The sequence below is a fragment of the Mobula hypostoma genome, chromosome 20 (genome assembly GCF_963921235.1).
Source record: "Mobula hypostoma chromosome 20, sMobHyp1.1, whole genome shotgun sequence".
Lineage (NCBI taxonomy): Eukaryota > Metazoa > Chordata > Chondrichthyes > Myliobatiformes > Myliobatidae > Mobula > Mobula hypostoma.
This window is the reverse complement of record NC_086116.1, coordinates 6,979,508-6,999,525: the sequence shown is the minus strand read 5'-3', so window position 1 is coordinate 6,999,525 and position 20,018 is coordinate 6,979,508. Positions and strand designations below refer to the sequence as shown.

At 43.5% G+C, this 20,018-nt stretch overlaps 1 protein-coding gene across 1 annotated transcript in view; it reads right to left on the bottom strand.

Annotated features, from left to right (window-relative positions):
- LOC134359587 (lamin-B1-like) overlaps window positions 1-20,018 on the bottom strand; it is a 202,019-nt gene that overhangs the window by 86,650 nt on the left and 95,351 nt on the right. Inside the window, exon 8 of the mRNA XM_063073086.1 lies at window positions 3,369-3,470. Within this exon, the coding sequence (XP_062929156.1) occupies window positions 3,369-3,470 (102 nt within the window). The remainder of the gene's footprint in view (window positions 1-3,368; window positions 3,471-20,018) is intronic.

The window sequence follows — 20,018 nt, the reverse complement described above, 5'->3', positions numbered from 1 at the left end:
AAAACCGCTCGCTTGGTTTCAACATTTGGTTTGGGAGGCGCCAACAGTGTGGGCTGGCACTGGTTTGACTTCTGAGCAGACAGCTTGAACGGGGACCGCTGTCTGCATTTCAGTCAACCTGTGTGGCTTGGCTGCCCATCAGGACCCCTCACCTGTTTCCAGAGCTGCTCTACAAGACCAGGGGTCCCCAACCTTTTTTGCACTGCGGACCAGTTCAATATTGACAATATTCTTGCGGACCGGCCGACTGGGGCGGGGAGGGGGGTTCAAGTGGGGTTAAACTCACCTCAACATGTCTTTTACAGTTAGGGTTGCCAACTTTCTCACTCCCAAATAAGGGACAAAAGTAGCAGTTAAATCCCGGGACACTTTACCCCAGAAAGACTACCACGACCATGAAACCTTGCACAGGCTCCTGTGTGCGCATGTGCGTACGTGCCGATTTTTTCTCCCAAAAATCGGTTTTCCCTTCATCTTCCCTACTATACTGTACGTACATAATTTCTACTTTATATAGGCCGTGCTTTTATCATATCATTCCTGCTTTTACTATATGTCAGTGTTATTTTCAGTTTTATGTGTTATTTGGTATGATTTGGTAGGTTATTTTTTGGATCTGGGAACGCTCAAAGATTTTTCCCATATAAATTAATGGTAATTGCTTCTTCGCTTTACGCCATTTCAGCATGAAAGGTTTCATAGGAATGCTCTACCTTGGCAGGGGAAATACGGGACAAGGGCGGTCCTGTATGGGACAAACCAATTTAGCCCAATACAGGTGTTCCCCGCTTTTCGAACGTTCGCTTTACGAAACCTCACTGTTACAAAAGACCTACATTAGTTCCCTGTTTTCACTAACAGAAGGTGTTTTCACTGTTACGAAAAAAGGCAGTGCGCGAAAAAAAAAATCAGCGCGCGCCCCGAGCAGCCGCTCTTCCCCGGATTCGGAACGGCATTCTGGTCAGCATTGCTTAAGCACGTGCCTGTGAGCAGCCGTTTGCAAGATGAGTTCTAAAGTATCGGAAGAGCCTGAAAGAGCTCGTAAGGGTGTTACACTTAGCGTAAAACTAGACATAATTAAGCGTTTCGATTGTGGTGAACGAAGTAAGGACAAAGTGAGTTAAGGCTTGTAGAAGTTGACGAAGATGATGTTGAAGAGGTTTTGGCATCCCATGACCAAGAACTGATAGATGAAGAGCTGAAGCAATTGGAAGAGGAAAGGATAACAATCGTATCTGAATGCAGTAGCGAACGGACCGAAAGTGAAGTCGTCCAGGAACTGAACATGAAGCAACTGCGTGGGATTTTCACTGCAATGATAAAGTACAACTTTAATTTTGAAAGGGTACGTCGGTTTAGGGCATATTTGCAAGATGGTTTGAGTCCATACAAAGAACTGTGTGATCTAAAAATGCACGAGGCTAAACAGTCAAGCAAGCCTTCCACATCAGCCACAGCAGACGACGAACCTCGACCTTCGACATCGAGGCAGGCAGACATAGAAGAAGATGACCTGCCTGCCCTGATGGAAACAGATGACGCCCCAGTGTCCCACCACCCTGACCCCCGGGCCGCGGACAGATACCAATCCGCGAAGAATGCAACGGTAGCCGGGAGGTACACAGCACATCTTTAAGAAAAAAAGCCAAAATAAACAAGCTAATTAATTAGTTGCCGCCTGGCACATAAATGTCGGCCCAGAGCAGAGGCGATTGCCGATCGTGTCGCCTCTGATCTGGGCCGACATTTACGTGCCGGGCGGCACCTAATTAATTAGCTGGTTTATTTTGGCTTTTTTCTTAAAGATGTGCTGGGTGCGTCCCTGCTACTGCCGTACCCCTGCATGCTTCGCGGATTGGTATCGGTTCGCTGCCCAGAGGGTGGGGACCACTGCACCATCCAAACTCCAACGACTCAGCCTAACACACCATCATCAGTGTGCTCGCTGTCTTCCCGATTCCCATAAGTGATACTACACTGTACATACATTATTTCTATTTTATATAGACTGTGTATTTTTATGTGTTATTTGGCACGATTTTGCAGCTTCATAGCTTAAAGGTTACTGGAGAGCACTTGCACCGTGTTTTTGCCGATGGTGCTTGCGTAAGATTTTCTGCCGAGACTGCTTGTGTGAGATTTTCGCTACGGAGAACAGTGCAGACAACGATTGTGGAAAAGTATTTCTACTTTATATAGGCTGTGTATTTATCATATCATTCCTGCTTTTACTATATGTCACTGTTATTTTAGGTTTTATGTATTATTTGGCATGATTTGGTAGGTTATTTTTGGGTCTGCGAACGCTCACAAATTTTTCCCATATAAATAAATGGTAATTGCTTCTTCGCTTTACGACATTCCGGCTTACGAACCATTTCATAGGAACGCTCTACCTTCGGATGGCGGGGGAAACCTGTATACGGGATGTCCCGGCAAATACGGGACAGTTGGCAACCCTATGTTCACGTTCAACAGTGCGTGACAGGGAATGAGGAAAGGTGCAGCTGACTCATATTGTTTTCTCACGGACTGGTAGCACATGCTTTGCGGCCTGGTGGTTGGAGACTGCTGTACTAGACCCCTCGATAATGGCAGGGTAGTATAGAATTTAGCATAATGCTTTATAGCACCAACATCAGTTCAATTCCTGCTGCAGTCTGTGAGGAGTTTATACATTCTCCCCGTGACAGTGTGGGCTTCAATCAGTTGCTCCAGTTTCCTCCTACATCCCAAAGGTGTATAGGTTAGTAGGTTAGTTGGTCTTGTCGGTGTAATTGGATGGCATGGGCTTGTTGGTTCACAAGGGCCTGTAGCTGTGTAGTATCTCTAAATAAAAATAAAACAAAAAAAATTTTCCTTTAATTGTGGGAGAGTATCGTTGACACATTTTAGACACCATTCCCATTTGCTATTGAAAATTATTATTCATCTCTTTCCTTGTCTCATTCCAATGTCCAAAAGAAGGCCTTGAATTATGATGAATCCTTCATAAATGGACTACAGTGACACTTATTTTCCACATAACCTTTCTCCCACTTCAAGTACCTTTTATTCTGACCCCAAATTCCCCTGTTCTCTTCATCATTCTAAGTTAAACATCTTCCAAGCAAATCATTACATTCATTAGCTGATGACTTTTTAATCCTTTGTGCACATCCCAGATATTAATGACAGCTTCCCAGACCCCAGGCCAGGGGGTCCTGCAGACTTCAACTAATGTCTCACTTTTCTTCTCCAATATTATTTGGCTGCTTAACCACTCTGCAAATGATCTCAAATCTCCAACCCCCCAACCAAATGTTTCATGTGGGAGTTCCTATAAAAACAATAACTATTCTAATCACCACTGAGCGGGGACCACTGACCTCTAGCCTGGTTTTCAGCTCGTTTGTGTGCTGCTGACTCTTCTGCTGTTCACAGTTCAACTTGTTAACAAGGGCAACTTTGTTTTCCTCCTCGGAGAGCAGCTGTAAAAGAAGGGGAAAAAAGAGGTTTATGCAAAGCCAGATCAAACTATTTTTAAGTTCCATTTTAAGCAATACATGATGATAGAATAGTCTAGTAGATGTTTGACTTTAATTGTGTTGCAGAACAGTCATATTTCACCGCTGTGCTCTGCCATTTACTAACAAGGCCCAGATGCTGCTGCACGATATGTCTTGATCTTGTTTTGTCATGCTCTGCATTGGGCCTTCTCCAATGAAATCAATCCTGTCATAACACTGAACGTAAAACCACACCCTGAGCTCTTAAACTGAGCAATGTAAATCATCTGCCAAACTGGGCTGTAGTAATTATCATTCCACTGAGCCCCACTCCTGCTCTGTGCTGTTTTGTTAATCCTTTATAACATTAGAATGAGGAGAATGAAGGGAGGTTTGACAGAGGTGGGCCAAATTATCAGGGTAAATGCAAGCTGGCTTTTTCCGCTGAGGCTGGGTGAGACTAGAAGTAGAGGTCATGGGTTAAGGGTGAAAAGTGAAAAGTTTAACATAAGGGGAGCTTCGGCAGTCAGAGTGTGGAACCAACTGCCAGAAGTGGTGGATGCAGAGCCCGTTTCAACATTTACGAGAAATTTGGATAAGTACATGGATGGGAAGGATAAGAAAGGCTTTGGTCCAGGAGCAGGTCAATGGGACTAGGCAGAACAATAGTTTGGAACGGACAAATTGGGCTACTTCTGCGCTGTAGTGTTCTGTGACTCTATTTAGTTTAGTACTGCTTTAACTTTCCAAACTGTGTGTGATCTGCAACAGCCTGCTCTTCCAGGATTTGGGCTTTTGCTGTCATCCACTCCCAACCATAGCCCCGAATACTCCCACAAACTCCAGCACACTTGAACACGCATTAATCGAGCCAGACCTGAAACAACCTGTCACTGGAGTGCTTATTTCGAATGAGTCAGAAACCAGCGGACGCAGGCAGCATGGAGTTGCAGCCGGAACAGCTGCTCCGCTGCATGGAAATCCTGACTTCTGGAGCTGCCTGTGTGGAGTTTGCATGTTCACCCTGTAGCTATGTGGGTTTCCTCCGCGTTTTTCCGGTCTCCTCCCACATTACAAAGATGTGTGAATTGCTCAAATAAGTGATGGAATATTACAGGAAGAACAGACACTACAGCCCACAATGTTGTGCTGACCTTTTAACTTACTCTAAGATCAATCTAACCCTTCCCTCGTACATAGCCCTGCATTTTTTAATCATCCACGTGCCTACCTAAGAGTTTAAATGTCCCTAATGTATCTGCCTCTATCACCAGCCCTGGCAGTGTGTTCCGTGCACCCACCACTCTCTGTGTTAAAAAAAAGCTACCTCTGACATCTCCAATCCTCCAACCATCTCAAAATTATACCTCCTCATATTAACCTGTTCCGCCCTGTGAAGACAACTCTGGCTTTCCACGTGATCTATGCAAGAAAAAGCCTAGCTCACTCAATCTAACCTCAGAAGACATGCTCTCTAATCCAAACAGCATCATAGAAAATTTCCTCGGCACCCTCTCTAAAGCTTCCACATCCTTCCTCTGAGGTGACCAGAACTGAACACAAGATTCCAAGTGTGGTCAGTTCATTGGATTAAGATGTTGTGTTGGTGAGTGGTGGAATATGGTGACAGCTGAGAGGAATGTGGAGTGAATATAATTGGTCTAGTGTCAGATTAAGTGTAAATGAGTGGTTGACAGCAAGCATGAACGTGATGGGCTGAAGGATATCTTTCTATACTGTATGACACCCTGACTGAGATATAGCCACACGAGAGAATGCGGATCTTGGAATCTGGAGCGATAGACTGCTGGAGGAACTCAGCAGGCCGAGCAGCATCTGTAGGAGGAAAGGAACAGTTGATATTTCGAGTTAAAACTTTTCATCAGGATTGACGCAGGGCTTCAACCCAAAGCAAACCCCCACAATTGCTGCACAACCCATTGAGCTCCTCCAGCAGGCTGTTTAATGACTGAGATATAAACTGACTCCTGGAAGCAGGATTCCGGGAACGTTACACTACATCTGTGAACTAGTTTGTATTCTTTCATGAGATGCCTCAATTGACTATCTCCCATCAAATAAAACCACAGTTATTGAGTAGGAACTCAAATAAATTGGGAAGGCATGGTAATGCAGCAGTTAGCACAATGCTTTACAAAGTCCCAGCAGTAAGATTGAGCTTCAATCCCCGCCACTGTCTGTAAGGGATTTGTACATTCTCCCCATGACCGTCTAAGTTTCCTCCAATTTCCTCCCACTTTCCAAAGACATACGGTTAGGCTTAGTGACTTGTGGGCATGCTGGGCTAGTGATTTGTGGGCATGCTGGGCTAGTGATTTGTGGGCATGCTGGGTTAGTGATTTGTGGGCATGCTGGGCTAGTGATTTGTGGGCATGCTGGGTTAGTGATTTGTGGGCATGCTGGGTTAGTGATTTGTGGGCATGCTGGGCTAGTGACTTGTCGACATGCTGGGCTAGTGATTTGTGGGCATGCTGGGTTAGTGATTTGTGGGCATGCTGGGTTAGTGATTTGTGGGCATGCGGGGTTATTGACTTGTGGGCATGCTGGGTTAGTGACTTGTGGGCATGCTGGGCTAGTGATTTGTGGGCATGCTGGGCTAGTAACTTGTCGACATGCTGGGCTAGTGATTTGTGGGCATGCTGGGTTAGTGACTTGTGGGCTTGCTGGGTTAGTGACTTGTGGGCATGCTGGGTTAGTGAATTGTGGTTATGCTGAGTTAATGATTTGTGGGCATGCTGGGTTAGTGACTTGTGGGCATGCTGGGTTAGTGATTAGTGGGCATGCTGGGTTAGTGACTTGTGGGCATGTTGGGTTAGTGACTTGTGGGCATGCTGGGTTAGTGATTAGTGGGCATGCTGGGTTAGTGACTTGTGGGCATGCTGGGTTAGTGACTTGTGGTTATGCTGAGTTAATGATTTGTGGGCATGCTGGGTTAGTGATTAGTGGGCATGCTGGGTTAGTGACTTGTGGGCATGCTGGGTTTGTGATTTGTGGGCATGCTGAGTTAGTGATTTGTGGGCATGCTGGGTTAGTGACTTATGGGCATGCTGGGTTAATGATTTGTGGGCATGCTGGGTTTGTGATTTGTGGGCATGCTGGGTTAGTGACTTGTGGGCATGCTGGGTTAGTGACTTGTGGGCATGCTGGGCTAGTGATTTGTGGGCATGCTGGGTTAGTGATTTGTGGGCATGCTGGGTTAGTGATTTGTGGGCATGCTGGGTTAGTGACTTGTGTGCATGCTGGGATAGTGATTTGTGGGCATGCTGGGTTAGTGACTTGTGGGCATGCTGGGATAGTGATTTGTGGGCATGCTGGGTTAGTGACTTGTGGGCATGCTGGGTTAGTGATTTGTGGGCATGCTGGGCTAGCGACTTGTGGGCATGCTGGGCTAGTGATTTGTGGGCATGCTGGGTTAGTGACTTGTGGGCATGTTGGGTTAGTTCCTTGTGGGCATGCTGGGCTAGTGATTTGTGGGCATGCTGGGTTAGTGACTTGTGGGCATGTTGGGTTAGTTCCTTGTGGGCATGCTGGGTTAGTGATTTGTGGGCATGCTGGGCTAGTGCCAGATATGTGGAATCACTTGCGGGCTTCCTCCAGCACAACCCTCGGTGATTTAATTTGACACAAACAATGCATTTCACTGCTTGTTTCAATGTACATGTGATAAATAAAACTAATCTTAGTCTTTAAACACCACCCTCCCAACTACTCTAAAGCAATAGTCCAATCTGATTGCAAAACCTGTTTTGATTTAGCAGAGTTATGAGACTTAAGCAATCTTTAAATGGCGATTTCACCCTCACAACCCCCTGCTTGCACATAAGGTTCTCAATATTCACCCAGGACTGGACAACTCTTGTCGTGTTGGTGAAGTCCAGATACCATTCCCCTCCCACCAAGTTCCACCCCGCCCCCCAGCCCAGCCTAACAGGAATTTTCAGGGATTTCACACATTGATATTTGAACCAGGGTGCAGTAAGACCCTGATAACCTGGTAGGTTTTCCAGATATGACTCCTATTTATACCCATACAGACTATTTTTTTCCCTTTTATATACATCTCACAGAGCAGGATATTAAGTTTTCTAATGAACCCGGTGAGTTTAAAGGGAGGGGGGGATATGCAAATACTAGCCCCCATTCCTGACCCCTGTCTAGACCCCCAGTTCCAACTGCAACTCTTCTCCGCATACTGGACCCCTGCACACATTCTAGGCTAATGAGTGAGCCACATGTCAAGCCACTTCAAAGTCAAAATAAATTTATTATTAAAGTATGTATGTGTCACCACATTCTACCTTGAGATTCGTTTTCTTGCAGTCATTTAGTAATTACATAAAATAGAATCAATGAAAAACTGCACACAAGCAAAGACTGACAAAGAACGAAAGTGTGAAAGAAACAGACTGTGAAAAATAGGCAAATAAGTAAATATTATTGATAACGTGAGCTGCAGAGTCCTTGAAAGTGAGTCTGTAGGCTTTGGAATCAGTTCAGAGTTGTAGTGAGTGATGTTATCCATGCTGGTTCAGGAGCCTGATGACTGTCGGGTAATAACTGTTCCTGAACCTGGTGGTGTGTGACCTAAGGCTCCTTCCCGAGGACAGTTGCGAAAGAGAGCATGGCCTGTATGGTGGGGGTCCTTGATGATGGATGCTGCTTTCCTGTGCTCAGTGGTGGGGTAGACTTTGCCTATATTGGACTGGCTGTATCCACCACTTTCTCTGGACTTTTCCCAAAAATGGTATGTAGACGTCAGAGCTTTACCGTGTTAGCATTTGTGGCAGTGCATGGCCGTGGGACATAGATGAACACAATCCATAGTCCTTGGTAAATTAGTTTTAATGCTCTTTTATGGGGAGCACAGGCAGAAGAAGGAGGAGGATCTGAAGATTCTTCTGGCCAGCACCAATAATTAATAAAGAGTCCACTTCCAGATTATACATGAAAAACCTATCCCATTGAAATCCCAAACACGAGGAAATTTGCAGATGCTGGAATTTCAAGCAACACACATAAAAGTTGCTGGTGAACGCAGCAGGCCAGGCAGCATCTCTAGGAAGAGGTACAGTCGACGTTTTAGGCTGAGACCCTTCGTCAGGACTCCTTTCCGGGAAGTGCTATAGAGCTATTAAAACAAAAACTTCTTGCCATCTTAAATATCTTCTCCCAGACAGTTAATCAGATCAACCATTCTAGTTAGTCCTGACGAAGGGTCTCGGCCAGAAACGTCGACTGTACCTCTTCCTAGAGATGCTGCCTGGCTTCCTGCGTTCACCAGCAACTTTTATGTGTATTGCTTCCATTGAAATCCAATAACTGGTTCCCTGCTGAGAGCATGAATATTTCCCTATCTAGATTCTAACAGGGAATAGCCTTCAGAAGGATTGAATTGGCACCAGATGTCTTCTGGGGACAAAACAGACCACAGATGCTGGAACCTGGATCAATATGTAAGATGCTAGAGGAACTCAGCAGGCCAGGGAGCATTTGTTCGGGGTTGGGTGGGGTTGGAATGGTTCATGTTGGGACCTGTCATCTGGACTGGGTTTTCACTGAAAACATTAACTGTCCATTTCTCTTCTCCGGTGCAGCCTGACCCGCTGAGATTTTCCAGAAATCTGTTGCTGCAGATTTCTTCTGTTTTATAGGATAGAGCAATAAAAAAGGGATATGATAGAGGTCAAAACACACACAATACTGGAGGAATTCAGCAAGCCAGGCAGCATTTATAGAGGGGAATAAATAGTGGACCTTTCAGGCCAAGACCCTTGATTATGTGTCCTGATGAAGGGTCTCAGCCTGAAGCATCCATGGTTTATTCCCCTCCATAGATGATGCCTGACTTGCTGAGTTCCGCTACCATTATTTATTTATTTACAGATACAGCAAGTTATCAGGCCCTTCTGGCCCACGAGCCCTCACCACCCAATTAACCTGCTGACCCACACATCTTTGGAATATGGGAGGAGACCAGAGCACCTGGAGAAAACCCAGGTGGTCATGGTGGAGAAGTTACAAACTCCTTACAGACAGCCGTGGGAATTGAACCCGAGTCACTGATGCTGTGATAGTGTAATGCTAACCACTGCACTACCATGTCTGGGTATGTTGCTGAAGATTTCCAGCATCTGCTGTATCTTGTGTGTCTATGACAGAGATCGATCCATTATTCTCTTATCCCGGAGTGTTCAGCTTCCTGGGGAAATGACAAGTCTCCAGGTAAAACAGCAGACACACAAACTTGCAGCCAAATTCCCATCATACTGAATTTGATTGGATTAGTCCAAGTCAGATATCAATCTGTTAATAATTCTGGTCCCACTATCTTCTAGGTCACTTGGCTGCAAAAAGCAGGAAAGGGCAGTTCAGAAACAAGGCTCATCTCCACCTTCACAGATAGAAGGGGTTGATAATAACTCCAGGATTAGCCACTATCCACCTTCCCCACCTGTCCCTCCGCCCCACAGAATAAGAGTAATGTTCATCTGTTCTTTATTTCTCCTCAATGGATCAGTGCCAGCTGTGTTATTACCGCTCACAGAGAGGGTCCTGACATCGGCCATCATTGTCTGGTTTGGTGCAGCATCCTCTCTCAATATACAAAAACTAAAGTGAACTCTCAGGTCAGCAGAACAGGTCACTGGCTGCAGTCTACCATCACTGCAGGACCTTTGTGTGTCCAGGACAAAGAAGCAGTCATTGCAGACACTACCCAACCAGTAAACTGCCTTTTCCTCAAGCTCCCTTCTGGGAAGCGCGATAGAACTATGAAAACAAAAACTTCCTGCCATCTTAAAAGTTTCTTCTCCCAGACAATTAACTAGATCAACCATTCTAGTTAGCCCCCAGCCCCTCTACTACCTCTGCCACTGCACTGCATTGTAAATAATAACAATAATACAAAATACAGACTCATAAATGAAATAAATAAAATAAATAAATGAGTCCTGACTAAGGGTCTCGGCCTGAAACGTCGACTGTACCTCTTAGTAGAGATGCTGCCTGGCCTGCTGTGTTCACCAGCAACTTTTATGTGTGTTGTTTCATAAATGAAATCACATCTTTCTATAAATACAAGCCTGATCCAGTTTTAGAGTCAGAATACCCCAAATTATATTATGACCAATCAGTTATTACAGACGGAACAATCCCTAGTAACCGTCCGGATATAATAATACAGGATAAACAAGCAAGAATTACTTACTTAATAGATATAACCATTCCTAACATACATTTACAGAAATCAGTAAGTGAAATACACCAGAAATATGCTGAATTAAAAGAGGAAATTGAAAGACTATGGAACATAAACAGGGTATACATTGTCCCAACAGTATTATCTACAACTGGTGTCATCCCAAAGACACTACACAATAGCATAAAGAATTAGGGCTACACAGTAATATCTATGTAAATCTTCAGAAAGCCACAATACTGAACACCACTAGAACAGTCCAAACGTTCCTAGCAATTGGCAAATGAATGTGTTTGGCTATGTCGTACCGTAGGTTTTACCAGTTTAGGCTGAGAAAAAATAAAGAAAAATAACTTTGTTTATAGAGCACTTTTCATACAGTTGTGTAGTTCAAAGTAATTTACAATGGGATAAAAGTACAAATATGAAAATAAAATAAATAATAAAAGTAAACATGAAAATAAAAGACGAAATGATGCCCATTAAAATCAAGGTTAAATAAACAGGTTTTGAGCTGGTGTTTAAAAGTGTCAACTGCGTCTGCATCTCCTTATGGTTTCAGGTATAGTTTAGGAGCATAGTTCAAGAAGGCTGACCAAGCAATTCCCTTTTGAGGGAGATTGTTTAAATTTAAAAGACCTGAGAGCTCAAGAATGTTCTTAAAATGAAAATGATTCTGTGCTATACTCCAGTCCCAGACCACTAAGAGCTTTAAAAACAAGTAAGAGAACTTTAAAATCAATTCTGAAAGTTACAGGAAGCCAATGCAGAGTAGCTAGTACAGGAGTGATATGTTCCCTCATCCTGGTTTGAGTTAGGAGTCTAGCATTCTGAATGAGTTGAAGTGTGACAATAGATTGCTTTGGAAGGTTAATAAATAGTGCACTGCAATAATCTAGTCTGTTTGATAAAAAGGCATGAATTAGCTTTTCAGCATCATTATGCGACAGCAACAAATGTACCTTTGTAATACTAAGGCCACTTTCTTTATGTACTTTAAACCACTTTTTATAATGCTGTTTACATTGTAAATACATGTTGGTATTTATGTATTTATGCACATTTTATTCCAGGTTAGTACTTTAACCTCCAACTTTATTTTTATATAATTCTTTATTCTTTATAACTGTTGAATGTTATTTTTTGTTGCAAGTCATTCCTAATACATGTAAACGTATATGTTGAATAAAGTTGATCCATGATCAATATGTCTACGGTAAACGCAATCTCAATGGTTCTTCACACAGCCTTAGATCACCTGGACAACACAAACATCTATGTCAGGATGCTGTTCGTTGACTATAGCTCAGCGCTTAATACCATCATTCCTACAGTCCTGATTGATCAGCTGCAGAACCTGGACCTCAGTACTCCCTCTGCAATTGGATCTTCGACTTCCTAACTGGAAGTTCCCAATCTATCTCCTTCTCGCTGACACTGGTGCACCTCAGGGGTGTGTGCTTAGCCCACTGTTCTACTCTCTCTATACCCATGATTGTATGGCTAGTCATATCTCAGATGCCATCTATAATCTTGCTGATGATGCAACCATTGTTGGCAGAACCTCAGATGGAGATGAGAGGAGTTTCAGGAGCGAGATCTATCAGCTAGTTGAGTGGTGTCACAGCAACAACCTTACACCCTTGCACTCAACACCAATACGACCAAAGAGCTGATTGTGGACTTCAGAAAGGGTAGGACGATGGAACATGAACCAATCTTCATAGAGGGAGCAAAAGTGGAGAGAGTGAGCAATTTCAAGTTCCTAGGTGTCAACATCTCTGAAGATCTAATCTAGTCCCAACAAATCAATGCAGCTATTAAGAAGGCAAGACAGTGGCTATATTTCATTAGGAGTTTGAGGAGATTTGGTTTGTCACCTAAAACACTTGAAAACATCTACAGATGTACTGTGGAGATCATTCTGACAGGCTTCATCACTATCTGGTATGGGGGGGGTGCGGGGTAGGGCTACTGGACAAGATTGAAAGAAGCTACAGAAAGTTGTAAGATTAGCTCCATCTTGGGTACTAGCCTCTGTAGTATCCAAGGCACCTTCAAGGATTGGTGCCTCAGAAAGCTGGCGTCCATTATTAAGGATCCCCATCACCCAGGGCATGCCCTCTTCTCACTACTACCATCAGGAAGGAGATACAGAAGCCTCAAGGTACACCCTCAGCGATTCAGAAACAGCTTCTTCCCCTCTGCCATCCAATTCCTAAATGGACATTGAACCCGTGAGCACCACCTCACTTTTTTTTGCTGTTTCTATTTTTAATTTAACCCCTATACGAGGGATGATTGATTAGTTTGTAGCCTAAGATAGGAGGAGTCAATTTTAGAAAACCTAGCACATTTATTTTTCAACATAGTCCCCTCCTACATTTACATGCTTAGTCCGGCGGTCGTGGAGCATATGGATCTTGGACCTCCAGAAAGTGTCCACAGATGGGTGATTGATAAATTCGTGGCCTAAGGTAGAAGGAGATGAGTTATACAGCTCTCGTTACATGCACATGCAGGTCAACTCTTTGAGTGATTATGCAGAAAGTTTGAGGTAAATAACTCATCTCCTTCTACCTTAGGCCACAAACTTATCAATCACTCCTGATGAGTTATTTACTTCAAACTTTCTGCATAATCACTCAGAGTTGAAATGCATGTGCGTGCAATGAGAGCCGTATAACTCATCTCCTTCTACCTTAGGCCACGAACTTAGCAATCACCCATCTGTAGACACTTTCTGGAGGTCCAAGATCCGTATGCTCAACGACCACTGGACTAAGTGTGTAAATGTAGGAGGGGGCTATGTTGAAAAATAAATGTGCTAGGTTTTCTAAAATTGATTCCTTCTACCTTAGGTCACAAACATATCAATCACCCCTTGTACATTACTTTTTGTAATTTATTTATTTATTTTTCTGTATTATTATGTATTGCAATGTACTGCCTCCGCTAAGTTAACAAATTTCACAACAGATGCCGGTGATATTAAGCTGGATTCTGATTCTTAATTCAGCTTATTAATGCTGATATATTGTTGCCTGGTTGAGAATACATCTGAAAAGCAGTACAATAAATAACCTTTTGTCCGATGGACCAACGGGCTGAGGTCTGAGCTAGGAACAACAACGGATGACAGTAGCTTACCGCTGTCTCTTCTCCCAAGTGTGGAGAACACTGGCCAGAGCAGAAAGAGGAGCTGACACCATGGACAGTGGAGCTAATTAATCTTTGATGCAGAGGCTCCACACGTGCCTCACAAGCTTTTGGCCTCTATGACTGGGCACCAACACATCCAGTAAAGACATGCTAATTGAACGGGGTGAAATAGGTGGTGTGTGAGAGGATGGAGGTGCATGTGGATGAATAAGTTATAATGTTAGCTGTGTAAATGAAAAGTCACGGGTTAATTTAATTCTTCCACCTACTTACGTGGCAGGAGTGGCAATGGGTTAAGAGATTCCCTGACCCATCGGCCAGCTCACCAGTGTTTATGGAATTGAGACAAGCAGGCTGGTCTGGTGGTAATTGGTCAAAATCAAAGTAAATTTCATATCAAAATTCATATATGTCACCATATACCACCTTGAGATTCATTTTCCTGTAGGCATGTACAGGAAAATAAAGAAATATTATAGAATTTATAAAAAACTGTACATAAACAAAGACTGACAAAGAATAAATGTGCAAACGAAGACAAATCATGCAAATAATAATAAAAAAACGAAGAAACAATAATGAGAACATCGTAACAAACAAAATGCAGAAGAACTCAGCAGGGCAGGCAGTATCCATGAAGAGGAATAAACAGTCGATGTTTCCGGATTTCAGCATTGCAGAATCTCTTGTGTTTATGATTATACTGACAACATGAGCTTCACGCTACCTTAAAAGTTTCTTCCTCCAGGCAGTTAATCTGATCAATTATTCTAGTTAGTCCCCCCCACCCCAATCCCTCTATCCATCATCAAGGTCCCTCAGTCTGTTACCTGAGTCACTGCACTATAAACGCCTTAAACCACTTTTTATAAAACTGCTTACTTTGTAAATACATGCTGGCATTTATGTATTTATGCTCATTTTATTCCATATAACCTTTAACCTCTAACTTTATTTGCAGCCCCATGTACAGTACAGCAACACCACGAGCATCTTGCACCTCACATCCAGGTCGTTTCCTCCAACCAAGAGGGGAGGGTGGGCACCATTCCCACAAAGCCACATCCTAGTTCACCTTCGCTGTATAGAATGCCCACTGCTTAGTTCCAAATCATACTTTGGTCCCTTAGGTTAATCAGAGGTGATGGTGAAGGGAAACAAAAGTTCCAGTGGATAAATTGCCCAAGAAACAGGGCTCCATTCTTGCTGTGATTCACTCCAGCCTGTTCAAACTCATCAGAGCAACTTTATGGAAAAAAACAGAAGATTTCAATGCCTGAGTTCGCTGGAGGTTGGAGGATGAAGAGCGTGCCCTGTCCTGGCGTTAGTTGTGTTTGTGCATGTGTGGTGGGTGTGAGGAAGGAGGTGGGCTTGTTTAGCTGCTGTTGCTTTGTTACTTGGTACGTTCTATTTTGTTGTGCTCTGCATTGTTCTGCTGAGCATATTGGGCATGGCACGTTGGCGCCAGAACAGGTGGTGACATTTGCGGGCTGCCCCCAGTACATCCTTGGGTGTGTTGGTTGTTAACACAAGCAATGCATTTTACTGTATGTCTCCATGTACGTGTGATAAATACATCTGAATCTGAACAAATGGCATTGGCGTTGAGGTGGGATGAAGGTCTGATGCTGGGAACCTGGAACCTACCCACAGAGAGCTGCTGTGGTTGTCGACTCAACATAAAATTTCAGAACTGGGATCGATGGATCTTTGTTCGTGAGGCTATGAAGAGATATTGGATCTGGTGATGATGCTGTTCAAAAGGTTCTTTGGAAGTCAAGACTGAGGTGTGGTTGCATCCATTTTATCAGATGTTCATCATTATACAGGTCAGATAGAGCCTGTCTGTACCAGCAAGGCAAGTAACGTGACAGCAATTAATGAGTAAAGAGAAAATGGAAGTTGGGAGAAAAGGCAAGTTACAAAGACAGGACCTTATGTTCTCTTCATGGGATACCGTGGGGCAACACGGTAGCATAGGGGTTAGTGCAAGGATTTACAGCAGCCAGCTGTAAGATCAGGGTTCAGTTCTCACTGCTGTCTGTAAGGAGTTTGTACGTTTCCCTGTGACGCCTGGTTTTCCTCCGGGTGCTTCAGTTTCCTCCCACCTTCCATCGTTAGGGTTGGCGAGTTGTGGACATGCTCTATATGTCAGCGGCTGAAGCACGGTGACACTTGTGGTTATGCATCACAATCCTTGCTGATTTGAGTTGACATAAGATAGTGTATTTCATGGTATGTTCCAATCTACCTGCGACAAATGAGGCTAATCTTTAAATCTTTCCTAATGCTGCAAAGTAGTTGAAGCTGGTTAGATAAAGAAGTTTTTTTCTGATAAGAACAGCCTGTGAGACAAGGACAGTCATCATTTACAATGACCTGCCATCTCAGGCTCACATACAAAGAAACTATTGAAGTACAGAACTAGCTATACTGAAAATACATTCAACGTTTACAGACAGGTGATTAGACAACCATATAAGCAAATATATAGAAAGTTAAACTACAAAACAGGTGACAATTTAAGTGGCAATTTAGATCCTGATCCAACAGGGATATGAACCAAGAAGAAAAAAAGTGAAAAATAAAATCTGGGACACACACAAAATACTGGAGGAACTATACCTCACCATACTTGTACACAGACAATAAACTTGACCACCAAAGTTCTGCAGACATTGATATGGACCTGGATCACTGTTGATGGAATGGCTGCCTGTCAAATGATGATTATCTTGCCTGTGGTTCTCTGTCTGAGCTTCCTGACACAAATAATTATACAATTAAGTTCAGATAACTACGTTCTCCCGAATACACATTTTGATAAGGCAAATGACATTTCATGTTTTACTTGGAGACTTGCGTGCTGTTTCAGAATGAGTGATCTAGTTTATGGGCCGGAGACGGGAAAGCGTTCAGCTTCAGGTCAGGGTGAGCAGAGGGTGAGCAGTATAATCACAGCAGGATGTGTATGGAGTAGATCCAGCTGAGGCAACACATTTCTCTGAGAGGCACAGAAAGGTTTCAATTATTTTCTCTATTCTTGAATTTTACTTGTGAATAGCTGAGCTAAGCAGACCTACAGTACATCCAACTTTTAACTCAATTAAATTATCTGCCACCTGCAATGAAACTTGCAGAAACTGAGCCCAAGTATTCGACTTTTTAATGTTTTTTTTCTCTCTGGGTCTGTTTGACTGCTATTTATTAAAGAATGGAATTTAGTCTGACCCAAATGAAATCTTCTCTGCATCACTAAAAATTTACATTTGAAAGCTTTACTAAACACTCTTTTGTCCACAGGCACCATTTCCAAAATATGTGCATTTTTTGAATTATTTTTTAGTTTGGAAGAGGTAATGGTCAGAGATGACTAATCTAAGAATAAGGGGGTCTTGTAACCAAAAGCAGTAAGGAAAACAAAGTAACAGAAAATAGTAGAAACACACAGTAGGTCAGACAGCATCCGAAGAGAGGGAAATAGAGTTAACATTTCAGATTGTTGACTTTTCATCAGAACTCAGTCATCAGTCATGAGACAATAACTGTTCCCGTCTCTGCAGATGGTGCTGTAACCAGTGAATGAGCCAGCAATGTTTACTTTTGCTTGGAGAAACAGACCGTTTTCCAGATGAGGCATTGTGTTTTGGCCAACTACTTTCAAAACTGGCTAATACTAGGGAGCATATTTTGTAAGGTGACTGGATGAAAGTATAGTGGGGGTTATCAGAAGTAGGTTCCTTACAGAGCTTGGTGGGTCTGCGGAATGCCCTTCCAGGGGTGGAAGTGCAGGCAGATACATTAGGGGCACTTAAGAAGCTCTAACAGAGACACATGGAGGCCTACGCATGAGGGAAGGGTTAGATTGATCTTAGAGTAGGTTAAAAGGTCAGCACAACATCGTGGGCTGAAGGGCCTGGACTTTCGATGCTTTAACTTGCTCTGACAATGTGGTTGGTCTTGTGGGCATCTCGTTGATGCATATACACTTGGAGAGTCCAACACCAGCCTGCTGTCCTCATCACCCATCCCACCTCATCCCTCAGAGGAAGAGGGTACCAAGTAATGTTGGAACAGGTCAGAAAATTTCAATAGCCTTTCAAGCTATGCTCCTGTTGGAAAGGGAAGGGAGGTCATAACTGAGGAAGTAAATGCAATTGCAAACTTTAATATCCATTTCCTCAAGACTGTTACTGGGGTGGGACATCACAACAGTGAGTGGTTAGCGCAACGTTGTTAGAGCTTGGGGCATCGGAGTTTGGAGTTCATTTCCAATGTCATCTGTAAAGAACCTGTGCACACGCCCCATGGAATGCATAGGTTTTCTCTGGGGGCTCTGGTTTCCTCCCACAGTCCAAAGACATTCTGGTTTGTCGGTTAGTTGGTCATTGTAAATTCTCCCCGTGACTTGACTAGGGTTAAGTTGGTGGTTGCTGGGCAGTGAGCCTTGAAGGACAGTAAGGGCCTATTCCACACTGAATCTCTAAATAAGATTGACAGTAAATAAAGTACACAGGTTCCTGTTTCAGGGGCAGTGGCTTAGCTTCTTATTCTCACCGTATCCAGTTGTCTGTAACGCTGCTAAATCACATCTGCTTACCCAGCCACTGACACGTGCAAGGTAATGCTCATTCACGCCTCTTCGGTCAGCAGCCTCAATAACTTAGTGCATCAGAGTCGATAAATTTAGAACGAACTATCCTCTGAAGGAATTTCGTGAATCGACGTCTGTGGGTGTGAAGAAACTGTCCACGTCTGCGGTCGAGACCCTGCATCCAGACCTGTGTTCTGGTGTCCTGGGCCTCATGCATGTCTCGACCTGAAGCATCAACAGTAAACACAAAATACTCTGCAGGTGCTGGGGTCAAAGCAACATTCACAACACGCTGGAGGAACTCAGCAGGTTGGGCAGCATCCGTGGAAATGATCAGTTCCTTCCCTAACCCCACAGATGCTGCTCGACCCACTGGGTATCTGCAGCAAATCACTCATTGCTCCAGATTCCAGCTTCTGCAGTTGCACATGTCTCAGTAATTTATTTATTATGAGAACCAGAACAGTAACAGGCCTTTAATGAGCCCGCGCCACTTAATTACATGCTCGTGATCAGTTAACCTGCTAACCTGCACTTCTTTGGTCTGTGGGAGGAAACCAGAGCACCCAGAGGAAACCCATGCAGTCACAGGGAGAACGTACAAACTCTTTATGGACGGCAGTGGGAATTGAACCTGGGTTCGTGGCACTGAAACAGAATTACACCAACCACTATACTACCATGCCACTCCAAACTTGAATTTGAATCCATATGAATCTGTTAAATCAAAACTTATTTTATGAAAGTAGCTTGGAATGTAAGTGGAAGTGCAAACTTTTATATCCATTTCTTCAGCACCATCACTGGAGTAGGTTTGGTGGAATGATTGCACCTGCCTTTAGTTCAGGCTTACCTTAGAATCAGTGATAAAGATCACCATGTTTTTGTTAGTAAGAGGGTCTAGGATCGAACCTCAGTATAAAGGGATGGACCATTAAAACTGAGATGGGGAGGAATTTCATCAGACACAGGGTAGTGAATCTGTGGAATTCGTTGCTGCAGAGGGCTGTGGACGCCAAGTCATTGAGTATATTGAAGGCAGAGATTGATAGGCTCTTGATTGGTTAGGGGATTAAGGGTTACGGGGGGAGGCAGGAGAACGTGGTTGAAAAATATAATCAGCCATGATTAAATGGTGGAACTGACTGATGGGCTGAATGGCCTACTTCTTCTCACATATGTTTTCATATCTTATGTTCCTGCTTCAGGTATTATCACTGCCAGATTATGATAAAAAGCTTATTAATATACCGTGGCTAAATATTCTTGCCTTTAAGTATATTCTCCATGCTAAATAACCAAACATGTGCAGGGAATTTTACAAGTTCGTTCTCACCGCTAACTTTAAACTTCTTTGTGTTGATTTAGTTTGCCTCGTCACCCGTGCAGGTGTTATCCTGTCCCTTTGAGTCACCACCCAGCAAGTTAGAGATACCCACATTATTTTACTTTCTAAATTAGTCGTGAAGAAGACCAGCAATGAGGAAGTGAGACAAAGGACATCTGTGGTTGGATGTTGAACTGGCAAACCAGCCAGGACAAGGGCTGTTGGCCT